At 43.6% G+C, this 17,054-nt stretch overlaps 2 protein-coding genes across 5 annotated transcripts in view; one reads left to right on the top strand and one right to left on the bottom strand.

The window, feature by feature from the left end:
• LOC104853022 (cytochrome P450 3A9) overlaps positions 1-8,358 on the top strand; it is a 45,086-nt gene extending 36,728 nt beyond the window's left edge. For both annotated transcript variants that reach the window (XM_010610842.1, XM_010610841.1), the window contains exon 13: positions 4,833-8,358. In XM_010610842.1, the coding sequence (XP_010609144.1) occupies positions 4,833-4,928 (96 nt within the window). In that variant the 3' untranslated portion in view covers positions 4,929-8,358. The remainder of the gene's footprint in view (positions 1-4,832) is intronic.
• A 7,397-nt stretch (positions 8,359-15,755) lies between these two features.
• The window catches only part of Blvra (biliverdin reductase A), a 68,108-nt gene continuing 66,809 nt past the window's right edge, over positions 15,756-17,054 (bottom strand). For all 3 annotated transcript variants that reach the window (XM_010610844.3, XM_019205517.2, XM_010610843.3), the window contains exon 8: positions 15,756-16,183. In XM_010610844.3, the coding sequence (XP_010609146.1) occupies positions 15,925-16,183 (259 nt within the window). In that variant the 3' untranslated portion in view covers positions 15,756-15,924. The remainder of the gene's footprint in view (positions 16,184-17,054) is intronic.

Here is a 17,054-nt window from a genome sequence, read left to right as displayed (position 1 = left end):
TAAGTTGAGATATAGACAATCTATTCCAATTTTTGCAGGGTTTTTATCATGAATGGGTGTTGAATTTTGTCAAATGCCTTTTCTGCATCTATTGAAAGGATTATATGGCTTTTATCCTTGACTCTGTTGATATAATGTATTACATTTATTAATTTACATATGTTGAACCATTCTTGCATCCCTGGTATAAAGCCTACTTGGTCAGGGTGTATGATCTTGATGTCCCCCTGTATTGTTTTCCAGCCTCTTATTAGGGATTTTTGCATCTATGTTCATTAAGGAGATTGGCCTGTAGTTCTCTTTTTTAGTTGTGTCTTTCCCTGGTTTGGTAATCAAAGTAGCACTTGCTTCCAGGAATGAATTTGGAAGTATTGCTACCCTTTCAATTTCATTAAAAAGTTTAAAGAGTAGTGGCAGTAGTTCTCTAAATGTCTTGTAAAATTCAGTGGTGATACATCAGGACCTGGGCTTTTCTTTTTTTTCTGTTTTTTTTTTTTTTTTTTTTTTTTTTTTTTTTTGTCGGGGAACATTGAGACAGAGTCTCACTATGTAGTTGAGTCTGACCTGGAACTCACTATGTAGCTCAGGCTGGTCTTGAACTCACAGATATCCTCCTGCCTCAGCCTCCCAAGTGCTGGGATTACAGATGTACACCACCATGCCTGTCTAACCTGGGCTTTTTTTGTTGGTAAATTTTAATTACATTTTCAATTTCACTGACTGTAATTGGGGTGTTTAGAATTTTTTATCTTCTTCATTCAACTTTCATAATTCATAAGTATCTAGAAATCTGTCCATTTGTTCTGTGTTTTCCATTTTATTAGAGTACAGATTCTCAAAGTAGTTATTGATGATCCTCTGGATTTCTGTTGGATTTGTTGTGACTTCACCTTTTTCATTCCTAATTGCACAGATCTGAGCCTTTTCTTTCTTTTTTTGACAAGGTTAGCTAAGGGTTTATCAATTTTATTTATTTTTCTTTCAAAAAACCAACTCTTCAATTCATTGATTTTTTTGTATCATTTTCTTAGTTTCAATTGCATTGATTGATGCTCTAGTCTTTATAATTTCCTCTCTTTTATGAGCTTTGGGTTTCTCTTGCTCTTCTTTTTCTAGGCATCTAAGATTCATCATTAGGTTTTTTATTTGAGCTCACTCTATTTTCCTGGTGTGGGTATTCACTGCTATGAATTTTCCATGTAGAACTGCTTTTATAGTTTCCCATAGATTCCTGTATGTTGTATTGGAATTATCATTTTTGTAAAAACTGACCAATTTTTTCTTTAATTTCCTCTGTGACCCATTGATTGTTCAGCAGAGTGTTGCTCAATTTCCATGTTTTTGTGAAGTTCCTATGGTTTCTTATGCTATTGATCTCTGGCTTGATTGCACTATTCTCTGATAATATATGTGGGATAAGTTTGATTCCTTTGCATTTATTCAGACCTGTTCTATGAGATAGTATGTGGTCTAACTTGGAGAATGTCCCATGTGCAGCCAAAAAGAATGTATATTCTGATTTTGTGGGGTGGAATGCCCTATAGACATCTATTAAGTCCATTTGTTCAAAAGCTTTGTTGAGTTCTATATTTTGTTGTTGATTTTTTGCCTAGATGATCTGCCTATTTGTGATAGTGGGGTATTTAGATCCCCAGTACAATTGTATTAGTGCTTATTTGGTTTTTTGTGTTACTTAATATTTGTTTTATATAGTTGGGGGCATTAATATAGTTTGGTGCATATATATATTTATGATTGTCATCTCTTCCTCTTGAATTGTTCCCTTTACAAGGATGTAATGGCCTTCTTTGTCTCTCTTAATCAGTTTTGGTTTGAAATTTACTTTGTCTGTGAATAAGATAGCTACCCCTGATTTTTTTCTTGGCTCCTGTCACAAGGAGAACTGTTTTCTATCCTTTCACTTTCAGTCTATGGGCTTCTTTTGCACTAGGTGTGTTTCTCGTATGCAATATATTGTTGGATTTTGCTTCTTAATCCATTTTGCCAGTCTATTTCTCTTGATTGGCTAGTTGAGGCCATTGACATTGATGATTATAACTGATATGTGCTGACTTATTATTGTCATGTTATTGTCCTTATGTTGGATCTTTGTAATTTCTTCCCCTCCCCCTTTAGTTTCTTGCCTTGCCTAATTGATTTGCTCATTTGGGCCTCATGGTGTTGTGACCTTCATTGTTTTTTTCTAGGATATTGTTTAGAATTCCTTGTAGTGCTAGTTTGGTATCCATAAAGTTTCACAGGTGTTCTTTGTCATGGAAGTATCTTATTTCCTCATCCATTTTGAAAGAGAGTTTTGCAGGATACATCAGTATAGGTTGGAGGTTGTTTTCTTTTAGGACTTGAAATACTTCACTCCAGGCTCTCCTTGACCTGAGGATTTGTGTTGAAAAGTTTCCTGTGATTCTGATGGGCTTTCCTTTGCATGTGATTTGTTTCTTTTCTCTTACTGCTTGTAGTAATTTTTTCTTCTCTTGTGTTTCTGGGATCTTGATTATTATGTGTCTAGGTGTAAATTTTTTTATCATGGCTGGTTGGAGTCCTATATGCCTCATTTATGTGTATGTGAAATTCTTCCCCTCTGTTTGCGAAGTTTTCTGTTGTTAATTCTGTGAACAGCTTTTTTTAAGTCATTTGTATTTTCTCTTGCTACTTTATAGATTCCTATCAGTCTTATGTTATTCTTCTTTGCATCATCTAGGAGTTGTTGGATCGATCTCTCATGATCCCTTACTGATTTTGAGATCTCTTTTTACAGTCACTGACTGCAATCCTATCTTCTATATCTGAGATTCTATCTTCACATTCATTTATCTCACTGTGAAAACTTTCAGTAGAGTTTTTAATCTCCTGGATATCTGTTCGAATCTGTTTCATGACTTCCATTTCTTTCCTATGTTGGGCATTCATGGTTTCCATTTTTACACTGGGCCTTCATGGCTTCTATCATGTTTTTTGTTTTTGTTTTTTTTTTTTTTTTTTTTTGCTTTTTTTTTGTCAGTTTCTCTTCTGGTGTCTCTAATCACGTCTTTCATGTTGCTCACCATCTCTGTAGTTATCTGGGAAATTATTTCTGTTTTAAATTTTTCTAGAGCCTGGTTGATCTATTTTGTTGCTTCCTGTGGTATGAGTTCAGGGTGTCCTGATGGTTCACTGTCAGACTTTTCATCCTCATTTGCCCTAGAGTTAGCCATTGGTGAACTGGAAGTCTGTCTTTGTGTCTTGCTTGCATTTTCTCATTTTTATTCTTGTTGTTAGGTTGTCCTTGGTTTAATTCCTGGGTTATTAATTAAATCTTTCCAATATAGTTTTGCTTTAGCTTTTGAGTCTCTTATGACTGATAGACATTCTCATTTTTGTAGTATCAGAAAGGACAACTCATTAAATCAACCATAGTTCTTTAGCCCAAATGATATAATCAGCAACACAATAGGATCAAGCACAGCTAACAAATTGACCATTTGTGGTAGTCAGTAATCTATCACCCTTAAACCATGTGAATTAAATAAAGATCAAGGAGCAACCCAAAATACGTTTACAGTGAATAAACTCTTCAAAATAGCATCGTTACCCTTTAGGATGGGGGCTTAGACAGAGTTAGGACAAGAGGAGTAGATAGGTAGAAGAATTGGAGAATGTTTCAAGTGAAGCCATAGGACACAGGATGACCACACAAACTTTAGGAAACTGTTGAAGAGAAGAGGGAAAAGCAAAGTGCAAGAATAAGGACAAGAATATAACAACTTGACAGTAATAAGGGCTCACTTTCCTTTGAAACTATTGACCCTTGAGTGAAGGAAAATGCGAGAAGAGAAGAAAATAAAGAGAGAAGATAAAAAAATAATAGAAGAGATTTGAGTTAGGGCAGGAACAGAACAGGAAGGGAGATGGAGAATAATATGGGGAACAAGAGGCTGAGTTTGAAAACGAAGACAGAAAAGAGAATTTGCAGAATGAAACAAGGAAAAGAAAGAAGAAAATAATTTGAAGGGCTTCTTTCAGACTATATCTTTCCTGTCACAATGGACAATGTGCACAGCCATGGCAGAGCTAAGTCATTTAGTCTCAGCTAGCTGATGGCTGACACCTGAGATTCAGGCTGAATTCAGGCTGCAAGGCCCAAGTTGAGCTTCCTGACCTCCTGCAGGGTTAAACTCTGCAATTCTACTGCTGGTTCCCTCTGTCCTTTTTCTGAAGATAGTCAAAGTTCTGATGGAAGGTGGTGATCTCTCCAACTTACCATCTATGGAGATCTGATGTGCCTTTGTTGCAGTTGTTCACTTCTGTTCTATCTTCTGGAGCTCAGAAAAATGAACTTTATGATCACCTGTGCCTCTTCAGAGTGGATCCAAGAACTGGCACAATCAGGAGGCCTGAGAGCATGGTGGGGTAGATATTTCAGAAGCACCCACATAGCCAACCAGTCCTCACCAGTTGGCCTGATGCAGGCCAGAGCAAGGACAGGATCTCTGCATGGCTGACCCGAACCTCCTCCCCTTCCACTGTAATCAGGTGGGGCAAGGGTGGAACGAGGGCAGGACCACTGGGCAGCCAACCAGTCCTCACCAGTTGGCTTGATGCAGGGATCTCTGCACAGCTCATGAAGTGTTTTTTAATGAACAGATGGATTAATGTTTTCATTATTTGAAAACTTGATACATTTTATATAATATAATGAATTCAAGGTATATATACTTAAGGCAATTTCAATGTATTTGTAATGTATTTCATTACTATCTTTGCTGTACATTTTCCATTTTATTGTTATTGATCCAACATTGATCATTTCCCAAATGTTTGTCTTACTGTTGCAGATCCCTATAACATTTAGCAAACAAGGACTTCTTCAACCTGAGAAAGCGGTTCTTTTGAAGGTTGTGTCAAGAGAAGAGACCTTAAGTGGAGCGTAATTTTTCCTACAATCTTCTGCTGTGTTTTGTTCTTCATGGAGGCTGTGTCATAGAACACTAGTGACCAATTTAAATAATTTAGAAATGAAAATGTACTGAATCTTCTCCACTTGATGAATGATTGAAATTCTGGACTTTCACTGTGATTGCTCACTGTGTGTGGAGTATTACCTACTGTATCAGATTAGTGGGAAATAGGCAGACACACCATCCCTGGGTCATGTGATGACCTATCCACCCACACAGGGGCAGAGGGATGGGAAGTGGTGTTCATGGGGGCCACCCACCCCCCAAGACAGGCTGAGCTACAGACCTAAGAGCCTAAGGTCATTGAGGCTCTCTCCCATGATCCTGCCTCAGGCCAGACTGTGCTGAGTGCCTGCTAAAACCTAGACTCTGTTTTGAAAGGGCCTTGGACTCTAGAACATCCTAGCTCAATCTGGGGCTACAGTCTCACCCCATATTGCTGAAACTGTGCCTTTGCTGGTTGTGACTGCAGCACAGTAGGCTTTGTAGAATCTAGAGCACTTCCCAGATGCTGCTCACTAAGGGCAAGGCTTATGAGAATGCAGGACAGACCTCTCCCAAGTGCGCTGTGCCAAGGCCCAGGGCCTTTGGAAACAAATGGATTGATTCCAGAGGATATAGCAAGTCTGTCCTCCAGGCTTCTCTATCCTTCCCTTTTCTCTGGCCTATAGGCTACCATCAGCCCACCCTGAGCTGCACTTGTGTGGCTTTACTTCCTGAGTCTCCCTAGGCCCCAGTCTTCATTTTTTTGCAAGAAGAGGGTCCCAGATACAGTTCCCCTCCCAACCAAAATGGTTCAGCAAGTGTGAGATGGCTTATAGTGCAACCATAGAAGTGGTGAGCATCACTGCTGACTGTCTGGACTGATGGTTGCTGTGGGTGTCTGGCCAACTGGAGAAAACAGCCGTGTCTACCCTTAGTGAGCTTTTGTGGAGCACAGTTCAAAGGTGCCCTCCTATGTCTCTCTCCAAGGTTACCAGCTGGCCATTCTCATCTCTTCCTGGGGAGGACACAGGCATGGTGGATGAGGATGAATTTCTAGAACATGGACTGGTCTCTGGACAGTGTGTTCTTTCATTCCACATGCGCAGGGTTGAATGTGATGCTTGGGCCACGTCCTTCCCCATTCTTTCTGAAGCACATGATTTTTTCCCTTCCAGGACACATGGGACCAGCTGCTCCTCTGGTAAAACATTCTTTTTCCTCCTCTCTGAGGCTGGCTTTGCCTGGCCTGTCCACCCAGAAAAGTACACACAACAACAAGGCCCAGCAGCTGCTGGGGCAGTGAGAGGACCCTAGGTATTAAGGGATACCCTGGCAGATCTCTGGGTTCCCAGAGCCCACCCACACCCTGCTGGCTGTGTTCTGGAGCCAAGTGTCTTAGCACTGGGTCTAGGAGTGATGCTGACCATGCCCCTCTTTGTTGTCCTTATGGTTGGTTAACTGACTTACTGATTGTGTGAAATGATCCCCCCAGCTCATAGGCCTTCAGCTTATTCTTGTCCAGGATTTTTGTTCATGGCCCTGTGAATGATGACTGGAAGGTTATCCTGGTTTGTCACCTGGATCAAGGCACGGAGAGCCCAGCAGAGCATGGGTTCTGGAGTGGCTCCCCAGCATGCAGTGACCCTCAGCACTGAGCACAGCAATTAACAGTGAAACCAGGGCCACTTCACCCTCTCTTGCTCCACAGTATTGGTGTCCATGGAATAAAGGGCTCTTTTTCCCATAGCCCCATTCTCCTATAACAGCATGCCCTCTCCTCTTATGCCACCTTGGGGAGCCACTTGCTCCCAAGGACCACAGGATCTGGGAACAGACATCTCAGCTCTCAGGAGGAGCCAGCACATGCCCAGTGGTTTCCTCCACACCGGGCCACCCTGCACTGGAGGCTGTAGTGGTTAATGGCATAGCCAGAACGCTGGATGCCTGGACCCTTGAGGGCCAGAGTACAGGTGGGTCCCAAACCCAGGATCATTCAGGCATGTGCCCCTGCCAGCCACACTAGCACCTGAAGCTAGACTAGCTTGGTGCAGGGTGGTGTGTAGTGAGCATGTGACCTTGTGTGGGGGTGCAGATGGCTCATCAGCAGGCAGAGCCATGGAGAAAGTGAGGGGTTGTCTCCTATGCCCATACACATTCTTTGAACATCCCTGCCAGCTCCATGTTCAAATGACACACAGACTTCACAGCTACCAGCACTGCAGCCCCTTTCTCCTGGCCTGGCCTGCAATGCCAGGCTTGTCAGCAGCCCCTATTCCTCTCTGGCAACAGTCCACCCTCACAGAGAGGCTCAATGTTATTCTGCCCTCCATTGCCCCAGGTTCTGTGTCCCTCTATGAGAAAGTCAGAGGCCATGCAGTGAAGCATGGGCCCTAGACATTTCCCTGACCTCATGGTCCCCAGCCCCTGCTTTTCCACCTCAGGCCTCTTCCTTGTCCCATCCAGAGGCCCCAATCCTCATGGCCCTGGGCATATGGATCCCCTCTCTCACCCCAGGTCAGACTTTTAGTACTGATCTCTGTCTTCTTTCTTCCTATCTGTCCACCTTGACCCAATAGAAGGCCTACTCTAGGAGATCAGGAGTGCTACACAGTGTTCAGCACAGGATTGCCTGGCTAAGTGAGGCAACAGTCGCCCCCTGCTGGCTGTAGAGTGACAGCTAGGAGCTGTGGCTGCAGCCACTAACAGGGTGCTGGTGGATGCGTGGTAGACAGTGACAGTGAGGACACCCTGCTGGAGGCCAAGCTGATGCTGGAGATCCCTGGGGAGACTTGGGAAGACAACACTGAGTTCAGTAGGATGGTGATACCCTGCAGGGCACCCCAGCCTGGTAGCCAGCTCTCTGACTGCTAGAAGCTGTGTTCAGGGGCCAGGTTTCTTGTCCACTCTTGTGGTTGCAGAGTGGGGGAGGCTGGCCACAGGAACGAAGAGAAGAAGAATGGGTGGGAACCTTCTTCTCCTGGCCACTGGGGGGTCTAGGACAGAGCCCATGCTGATCCCTTCCAGTTAGTAGCTGGAGGAACTACCTAAGTACATGCTGAGCACACTGGACATGTCTTCCTGCTGAGGTCTGGGCTGCACCTGAGCTGGTCACAGGACATGGAATGGAGCTGCTGCTGGTCTTGAGCTTGGTGCCAGAGCTGGATGCAAGAGCCTGTGTGCCTGAGGGGCCTCCCCAAGGACACAGCCCATGTCTGGAACCCTGCAGTCTGTGCTCAAGGAGCCATGCTAGATGCTGCGTCAGGCATCTGAGGAACCATTCAGAACCACTCATTTTGAAGCAGGATTTAAAGAAAAACAAGTTCTTCTCAGTCTTGGGCAGCTCCCCGCCTCCATCTTCCCTCTTCCCCTTGTAGCTATAACTCCTTGTTCTGGTACAGATAAGGGGACAGAAATAAGAACCAAGACATATCATGTAAAGGCACAAGATCCCAATGATAAATGTAACTGTATTCTTTGCTTTAAACGTACCAATAAACTTAATGGGGAAAAAACTGACAACTATGCCCTGTAAACAAAGTGATGACACCCTGTTCTCTTATGATTCACAAGACACTGTCTTCTCACAAGGCTAAATTACAAAACTATCTGCCCTTGTCCTATTCTGGTAAACTTACTTGCTACATCTAGAAAGACTAGAAAGACCCCCCCCCCGTTGACCAATGCATAAAAACCAGAACTTCTCTTTGTTTACCACTCTTCCTTTGGACAGGAGTCCATTAAGCCAATATCCACCTAAAACCTAAAATAAATCCTCCTGATTCCCATTGGTCTCTCCTGTCTCTTGGAATTCTGCAACATTTCCATAGAGGAGGAAAATGAGGCCTGAAGCATAGAGATGAGTCATCACAGTTCCAACGCTGGTCAGCAAAGAAGTAAGAGAAGCACACAGCCTGTCTGGCACCCAAGCCCACACTCAGCACTGAAGGTTCTGTGGCCTCTGCCTGCCCTGGGCCAGGCACTACTCACTCCTGTGCTTGGCAGTGGCTCTGTGCTCTTTCTGCTCTGGAGGATGCAGCTGGCTGAACCTGTTGGGGACCCATAGCAAAAGACAAATTGTAGCAAAAACAGTGGTGACCGTGAAGCTAGCAAAAGCCATATTACAGCCTCCCTCCAGGATTGTCCCAGAGAGCTGGAGGCCAGGTGCCCAGCTGTCCCCAGGCAATGGGCTTGAGAGAGACCATAGGATCAGGCAAAGGCTCTCTCTCTGGAGCTGTCCTCAGTTCCCCACAGCCTCACTGAGAAGATCTCTGCCCTGAAACCCAGCCCTGAAATGCTCCTCAGGTACACTGCTGTCATTGCTGCAAGTCAATTACACCAGCTTGGCCTGCCATGAGATCAAATTCCTGCTACTGTAGGAAGGATGGTGACAGACCTGGAGGATTCTGGGTAACAGGGACCTGCTGCTGCTTCTTTGCTTCCCTTCCCCTCACCTCCACATAGGCCCTTCCCAGTTAGGTCCAAACAGCCACTCACAGGAAGCTGTCATGGACCCCACTTCTTACCCCCTCCATGGGGACAGCCTCTTGTGTCTGTACCAAATCTCCCCATAAGTCAAGAGGAAGGTGTGGAGTCAAGTGTCCTACCCAGGCAGGTTCCCCCAACCCATGAGGGTAGTAGCTACTCGTCTTCTTTTCAGAAAGTTGGTCAGTTCTCACAGACAGCAGACAGCCAGTGTCCATCAGAAAGTGACCTTGACAACGGAGGCCTGCAGTCTCATGCTGCATCACCAGAGCTCCTAGACTAGCAGGACACTGGACACCAGGGAAGGGGAACCTGGGATGTGGCTCAGGGACCTTTTGTCCAACCTTCTGAGGACAGAAACTTCTGGTGAGAAGGCCCTGCTCAGCGACCATGGGCTGCCTCACCCTCCATACCATAGCCACTGTCAAGGACACACTGTGGCCACTTTAGCTCAACCCTCTATGGGTCCACAGTCAGGCAGCCCTGGGGGTCACCAGGTAGGAATGTACAGAACTGTACATGCAATTCCACGCATGCTGAGAACTCAAGGGTCAGCAAGACTTTGTCCTCCAGCCTCAGGACTAAGCTCTGCAAGCATAGTCCCCTGCCTGCTGTCCCTGTTCCACTCACACACAGATGCTCCCTTATGGCAGCATCCTAGATCACCAGGTCACTTTGGAATGTGCTCAGATAGAGGAGAGTGACCTGGATGATTCCCTGTGGCATCAGGTGGGGTGATAAGCAAGCCCCAGAGCCCCTGCCAGAGGATTCTCAGCCTGGCCCTGGCCCCTCCTGGGCCCCTCCGGTGAAGCAACCTGGAGACCTTCAGCTACCTCTCCTGAGTCCCTTTCCTGACCCCCATGACCTTCAAGCTGCCTCTGGTCACCTCCCAGGCTGGTTTTATGAACCCTTCCCACATCTCTCCCCCAAACACTGCCGAGTGCTGGCTCTGGTGACACATTCTTGTCCTCCATGATGCCAGCTGGTCAAAACATGGATCTGGACAGGATCCAGAGGGCTCACTCTAATGGAGCATTTCAGGCAGTGAGGCAATAGCTAAAGCTGGAGGAGCCCCTCTTCTCCTGCTGCTAGAAGTCCCTGCTCCTCCCTGGCCTCAGGACAGTCACCACCACCTTGTATGGCTGTCTCTAGCTCTCTTGGATTTCACCTCCAATGGCAACTTGGCCCTTCCTGCCAGAGTTGATAGAGGCAGCAGTGAGGCCTTAGTCTGTCACCTCACCCTTCAGAGTCCTGAGCTTGGGTCTGTGGGCTGGTGCCCAGGCTCATACCACCCCTGGCATGTAGACTCTAGATCAGATTGCTGATCCCACATTCAGTGGTAGGGGACCCTGGACTTAGTTTGGCCTCACAGCACCTATTTGTTTATTTACAAAGTGGGGCCAGGACTATGCCTGCCTTGCAGGGACAGAAAGGATTCAGGGTCAGGTTCCTGCCATCAGTGTTGCCCACCCTAGCCTCGGCAGTGGAGCACGGCTCATAAATCCTGCACATTCCAATTCTCAGTGGGCCTCATCAGCAGGGAGGTCAGCACTGCAGGCTGCATCCACCCCACATCTACCAGATGCAAACACTGAGGCCCAGAGAGGGGCAGCGACTTGCCCAGGGTGCCACAGGGACTCAGAGGAGAGCAGACCTGTAGCCCCACTGGCCAATGACCTTGGTCTTGTCTGCTGCCTCTCAATGTGTGCCAGGGTCCCCAGCTGTGCTGAGCTACAAGGTGAGTGAGACAAGATGTCTCTGTCTCCACCTTGCTCTCATATCCTAGGATTCTGTCCCTATGAGGCCCAAGGGCTAGCCAAAGGCTACCTATCTCCAAGAAGCCCCTCCTTGCCTACAGGGAACTCTGCCTTTGTTCTCTTGGGACTGAGAGTTCCCCAGGAGCCATCTGTGACCAGTGCACCAGGGGTGGGCAGTGACAACCTGCTTCCTCTCTTTTGCAGAGCCCTCTGCGGTTGGTCAGCGGAATCCATCCTGAGGTCATCAGGCCTGATGATCTTACGCCACTGGGGCTCACACCATGGCTCCCAGAGGCATGGGTGCCTCCCTTGGGTTCCCTTGAGCCATCAGTGACTCTGCTGTAGACAAAGCACAGAGCCACAGGTGCACCCACATCTGCCCTCCCCCCAGTCCAGATTTCCTTCTTCTTCCATTTTGTATTAGTACATGTTTGTGATACATAATGAATGCATTCGCTGTGGGAGACTGGTACAAATTTGTATCAGTTTGATCCTTTTTACTTCCCCTTCCACTCCCCATTCCCCCATCTCCCTCCATCCCCAGATTCCCTTTCCATCTCCACAAAGTCAATCTCCCTGTTTCTTATCCTCTATCTTCTATTTTCACTTCTAAATTACTTATAGTTCAGGTTTCTCATTTAAGAGAATCTGTGCAATACTTAACCTTCTGTGTATCATTTATTTCACTTAGCATTATGGTCTCAAGGTGTATCCATTTTCTTACAAATTTTCTAGTTGTCCTTCTTATGGCTGAGTAGTATTCCATTTTATATATAAACCACATTTTCTTTATCCATTTATCTGTTGATGGACATAGAGGCTGCTTCCAAGATTTAGGTATTATGTTGCTATAAACATAAGTATGCACATATCACTGAAATATGTCTTTAACTTTTGGAAAGATAGCCAGAAGAGATACAGGTGGTCAAACAGAATGTTTTTTAGTTGTCTGAGAGATCTCCATACTGATTTCCATAATGGTTGCACTAGTTTACATTCCCACTCCCATCATCAATGGAGAAGTATTCCTCCCATTCCCCCCACCACACACAACACACACACACAATCTCTCCAGGATTTGCTTTTTGAGTTCTGGATGATGGCCATTCTTTCTGGAGTAAGATGGAATCTCTGAGTTTTGACTAGTGTTTCTCTAGTGGTCAAAGATGTGGAATATTTTTTTCACACATGTATTGCCCATTTGTATTTTTTCTGAGAAACATCTATTCATGTCACTTGTCCATTTTTATTGGTTTTTTATTCTGATAGGGTTTAATTTATTTCCTTCTACAGTATATTCTAAATATGAGTTCTCTAAGGAGTATCTGGTAAAAAAAATTTTGCCCATTCTGCAGGCTGTGTCTTCACTCCATTATTTACCTTGCTGTTCAGGAGATTTTTAACTTAAAATAGTTCCATTTGTTGATTGTTGATGTCACCAACCATATGCACAAGTGGAGAACTCATTTCATCCTAAGGATGTCAGCTCAGTGAGAAAGGGTGGCTGGGATCATGAGTTTAGACCATTTCTCAGCTTTACTGCTTATGCAGGTCACTCCTGCTGGGGGATGGGGACAGAAAGGGTCAAGGCCACTACTGCATTCACTCACTAGGACACATGAGGGCTTCATGACAACATTCATTAGAAAATGGGATGATGAGCCCTATTTCTCCACATTGGATAGAGTAAAAATGGCTAAGTGCTACTCCTGTTTCCTTTTATTTACTGACACTCTGCAAGAGAAACTATTGGGTTTTTTTAAAAGAATCTCTATACTGATATAGAGATTCTTTAAAAATAACATTATAAACATGGATGTACATATACCACTGTAGTATCCTGCTTTTAATTTGGGAAGATACCCAGAAGAGGAATAGCTATGTCAAATGGGACCTCTAATCCTAGTTATTTTAGGAATCTCCTCACTGATTTCCACAGTGGTTGCACCAGTCTACATTCCAAACAACAGTGGAAAAGGGATCCTTTTCCCCACTGCACCACCAGCATTTGTTATTGGTTGATTTCTTGAGAGCAGCCATTCTTTCTAGAGTGAGATGGAATCTCAATGTTGTTTTAATTTGTGTTTCTCAAATAACCAGTGATGTTGAGCATTTTCTATACATTTATTTGCCAGTTGTATTTCTTCATCTGAGAAATATCTACTCAATTCAGATTCCACTTTGGGATTGGGTCTTTACATTTTGGGGATCTGATTTTTTTTTAATTATTTGTATATACTAGATATTAGTCTTTTGTCTAAGGAGTAACTGATAAAAAAAAAAACTTTTTTCCATTCTGTGGGTTCACTCTTCACTTTGTTGGTGGTTTTCTTTTGCTGTGCAAGCTTTTGAATTCAATGTGATCCCAGTTGTTGATTCTTTGTAATATTTCTTGTATGATTGCAGTTTTGTTCATAAAGTCTTTGCCTACGCCTATGTCTTCCAGAGTTTTACCTAGTCTCAAGTTTTGGTTTTGGTTTGGGTTTTGGGTTTTTTGGCAGTACAATGCTGTTTTTATCATGGTAGCTTTGTAATATAATTTCAAGTCAAAGACTATGATGTCTCCTGCTTTTATTTTGTTGCCCAGAATTGCTTTTACTATTCTAGGTCTCTTCTGGTTCCAAATGATTTTAGGATTGTTTTCTATAGTTCTTTGTGGTATGCTATTGGTATTTTGATTGGGATTGCATTAAATCTGTGCAACAGTTTTGGAAGTATGGCCATTTTTACTACATTGGTTTTGCTTATCCAAGAACAAGTATGTCTTTTCATTTTCCTGTATCCTTTTCAATCTCCTTTTTCAAAGACTGTAGTTTTCAATGTAAAGATCCTTTAATTCCTTAGATTGATTTCTAGGTATTTCATTTTCTGGATGTGATTATGAAAGGGGTTGTTTCCCTAATTTCTCTCTCAGTGAGTTGTCTGTGTACAGGAAAGTTATTGATTTTTGACTGTTCATTTTGTATCCTGTTATACTACTAAATTTGGTTATTAGTCTAGCAGTTTTTTGGGGGGGTTTTGGGGGTCTTCTATGTAAAGTATCATGCATCTGCAAATAATGATAATTTAACTTCTACCTTTCCTATCCTTATTCCTTTTGTTTCTTCCCCTTGTCTAATTGCTCTGGCTAATGTTTCCAGGATTACACTGAACAGGAGAGGTGATATTGGGTACCCTTGTCTTGTTGCTGATTTTAGAATGAAACCTTTCAGTTTTGGACCATTTAGCATGATGTTGGCTATTGGTTTGTTATAGATGGATTTTGTCAGATTGTGATAAAAATCATCTATTCCAATTTTCTGTAGTTTTTTTATCATGAATGATGGTTGAACTTTATCAATTTTTTTTCTGTATCTATTAAGATGATTGTTGTGGCTTGTATTTAAATGTCCTCCCAAAACCTCATGATTTTCTAGAGGTGTTTGAATCTATGTGTGATTGATTCATGGTGGGGCTAGGCCCAAAGGTATTAGGATTAAGGGTGTGAATGCTACCTGCCCTTAGTAGTCTGAATAAGAGAAAAGAGGTAGTAAAACACTGGTAAGGTCCTCACTTTTGTCCCTTAATTGGATGCCTCCTCATCTGAAATCTCACCTGTGCCCAGCAGCCTTCTGAGTGCTCTCCCTTATCTGCAAAGGTGACCATGTTCCTCCTCCACCAACTGACAAACTTCAGTGCCCTTATAATACGTAATAAACCATACCCCAGCTCTCGTATCTGTTTTAGAGTTCTTCCTTACAATTGGACTTGCTTTTGGGGATTCCCTCCTCCAGACCCATGTCCTAGCAACTCTGTTCCCAAGATGCCCTCCAGGCTGCTTCCTGCACACAACCTCATGTTCATGCCAGACCTCCCCTTACCTCCCTGTGTGTGTCGGGCTCCCTTTTGACACTATCTATTACTAAAGGCAGTGGCTGCATTTTCCAAGCAAGTCATCCAGTGTTTGGATGTCGCCCGCAAAGTCTCATGCAATCACAAGAGGGGCTATTTCAGAGGTGGCTTGGATCTAGAGTGTGTGACACTGGAGTTGATTCATGGTGCAATGCTAGGATCAAGGGCACTAGGATTAAGAGTGTGAGTGTTATTTACCCTAAGCAGCTGGATAAGATATAAGGGATAGAAAGAGCTATAGTTATCCCTTGCTTTTTTGCTGCGTTCTGCCCTCCATGAACTGTTTCTCCTCAAGACTGTCACACCACTCTGCCTTATGGCCAGCCAATTAGACCAAAACCTCTTCAGACTGTGAGCTAAATAAACCTTTCCTCCTCTAACTTTAGGTGTCAGGTATCTTGTCTCAGCAACAAAAAAAGTAACTGGGACATCCAATGAATGTCTGTGGGAGACAGGAATACTTTTTAAAGCAGGGGAAGAGACTCCAAGTAAGTATTTGCAGGGTTCAGAACCTGGGTAGGCTTGAAAGTCCACTTCTATTTATTGTCTGAATGACTTCAAACCAGGTTTTCTGGTACATTAGAGGAAACAGGACAGGTCATGCCCATCTACTCTAGCTGTTAGGAAGAGTAAATGAAATCAGGCATAAAAAGTTCTTAGCTCATCTCCACCAAGATGAGTTCTTTTCTCACCCTTACTATACAACCTCAGCCCAAAAATATCACACCAACACAGCTCATTAGAGTAAGTGAATCCTGTTTATCCAATCCACTGGAAGAACAGAACTAAAGGTCAACTCTTGACGAAACCCAAACTCTGCTCCCACCTGGGAGGTACCATGTCACTTCCTTCTCTTACTTCTTTGAGTGGCAGAACTTCTGGATCTCTTCTGCCAGTGCCAGGCAATGTAGGATGCGTTTCTTTTCAGCAGCCAGCTCCTTCTCGGAGACTTGGCCCAACAGTTTCTGGACAAATATATTTTGGTCTTTCAAGAAAATGTTCTTATTGATTCCCACATTTGGCACATTCTCCAGGGACCCAGATTTGAAATGGAAACTTAAATATCGGTTTCGTTTTAGACCAGGTCCTTTCTCTTCAATCCATGACAGTGGGCTGCAAAGACAAAAGAATCATAACGATCAGTTGTCACACGCAGGTACAAATGAGTGCTTGCTGCCACTTTGGACCTCACTTTGTGCCCATCTTTCTGGTAGCTGTGACTCATTGTGGTGGCCTGGTGGCATTCTGATGCCTGCCACTTCCCTATGTCCAGGAGTGACTTTCTCCAAAACTTAACTGTGCAACAATCCTTTATTTTTACCATCACTCAAAGAAATTTATAGAATTATGTTTGTGCCATCACCAGTTTGGTATTCAGAACTTTTTATCCTGCATCTTAAGAGTCCCTTAGGGGAAATATAAGTGGACCAGAGGCAATGGAGGAATCACCTGAGATGGTATATAAAGCACTATTTTTGTGAGTGTGTGTGTGTGTTGTGTGTTTTCCTAGAGTTCTTTTTATCAGATTCTTAAGAAGGCTCTACCAGAAAATACCCACTGCTGGTCAACACAGGAGCTCCTTTTCCATTTCAGGTTTTCCCTTCAAGCACACATTAGCACTCATACAAACCTAAAATCCACGCAGGATAACTTCCCTTATCTACAGTCCTTTCCTTTGGTTGTTTCTTTCTTTATAGCAGATAACAGCTGATATCTGCTTATGAGAAGCTGTAAAATTTTCTCCTAAGTAGATTTTGACCTAATATAAAGAGCTTCCTTGAATGTTATGAGAGAAAAAATATAAAATCTGCTTTTGTGATTGATTGATTGATATTGATTTTGCAATTCTAGGACTCAAAACTAGCACTTTACCGATAGCCAAGTGCTTGACCACTAAACTACATTCTCAGTCTCGCTCCTCTAAATGTATTCTAAAAATTTTATAGAATTAACAACTTTTTTTTTTTTTTTTTTTTTTCCCGGG

This window comes from Fukomys damarensis, unplaced genomic scaffold (genome assembly GCF_012274545.1).
Source record: "Fukomys damarensis isolate Sample0158 unplaced genomic scaffold, DMR_v1.0_HiC HiC_scaffold_17, whole genome shotgun sequence".
NCBI lineage: Eukaryota > Metazoa > Chordata > Mammalia > Rodentia > Bathyergidae > Fukomys > Fukomys damarensis.
The sequence above is the reverse complement of the archived record's forward strand: the minus strand, read 5'-3'. Positions and strand labels throughout refer to the sequence as shown.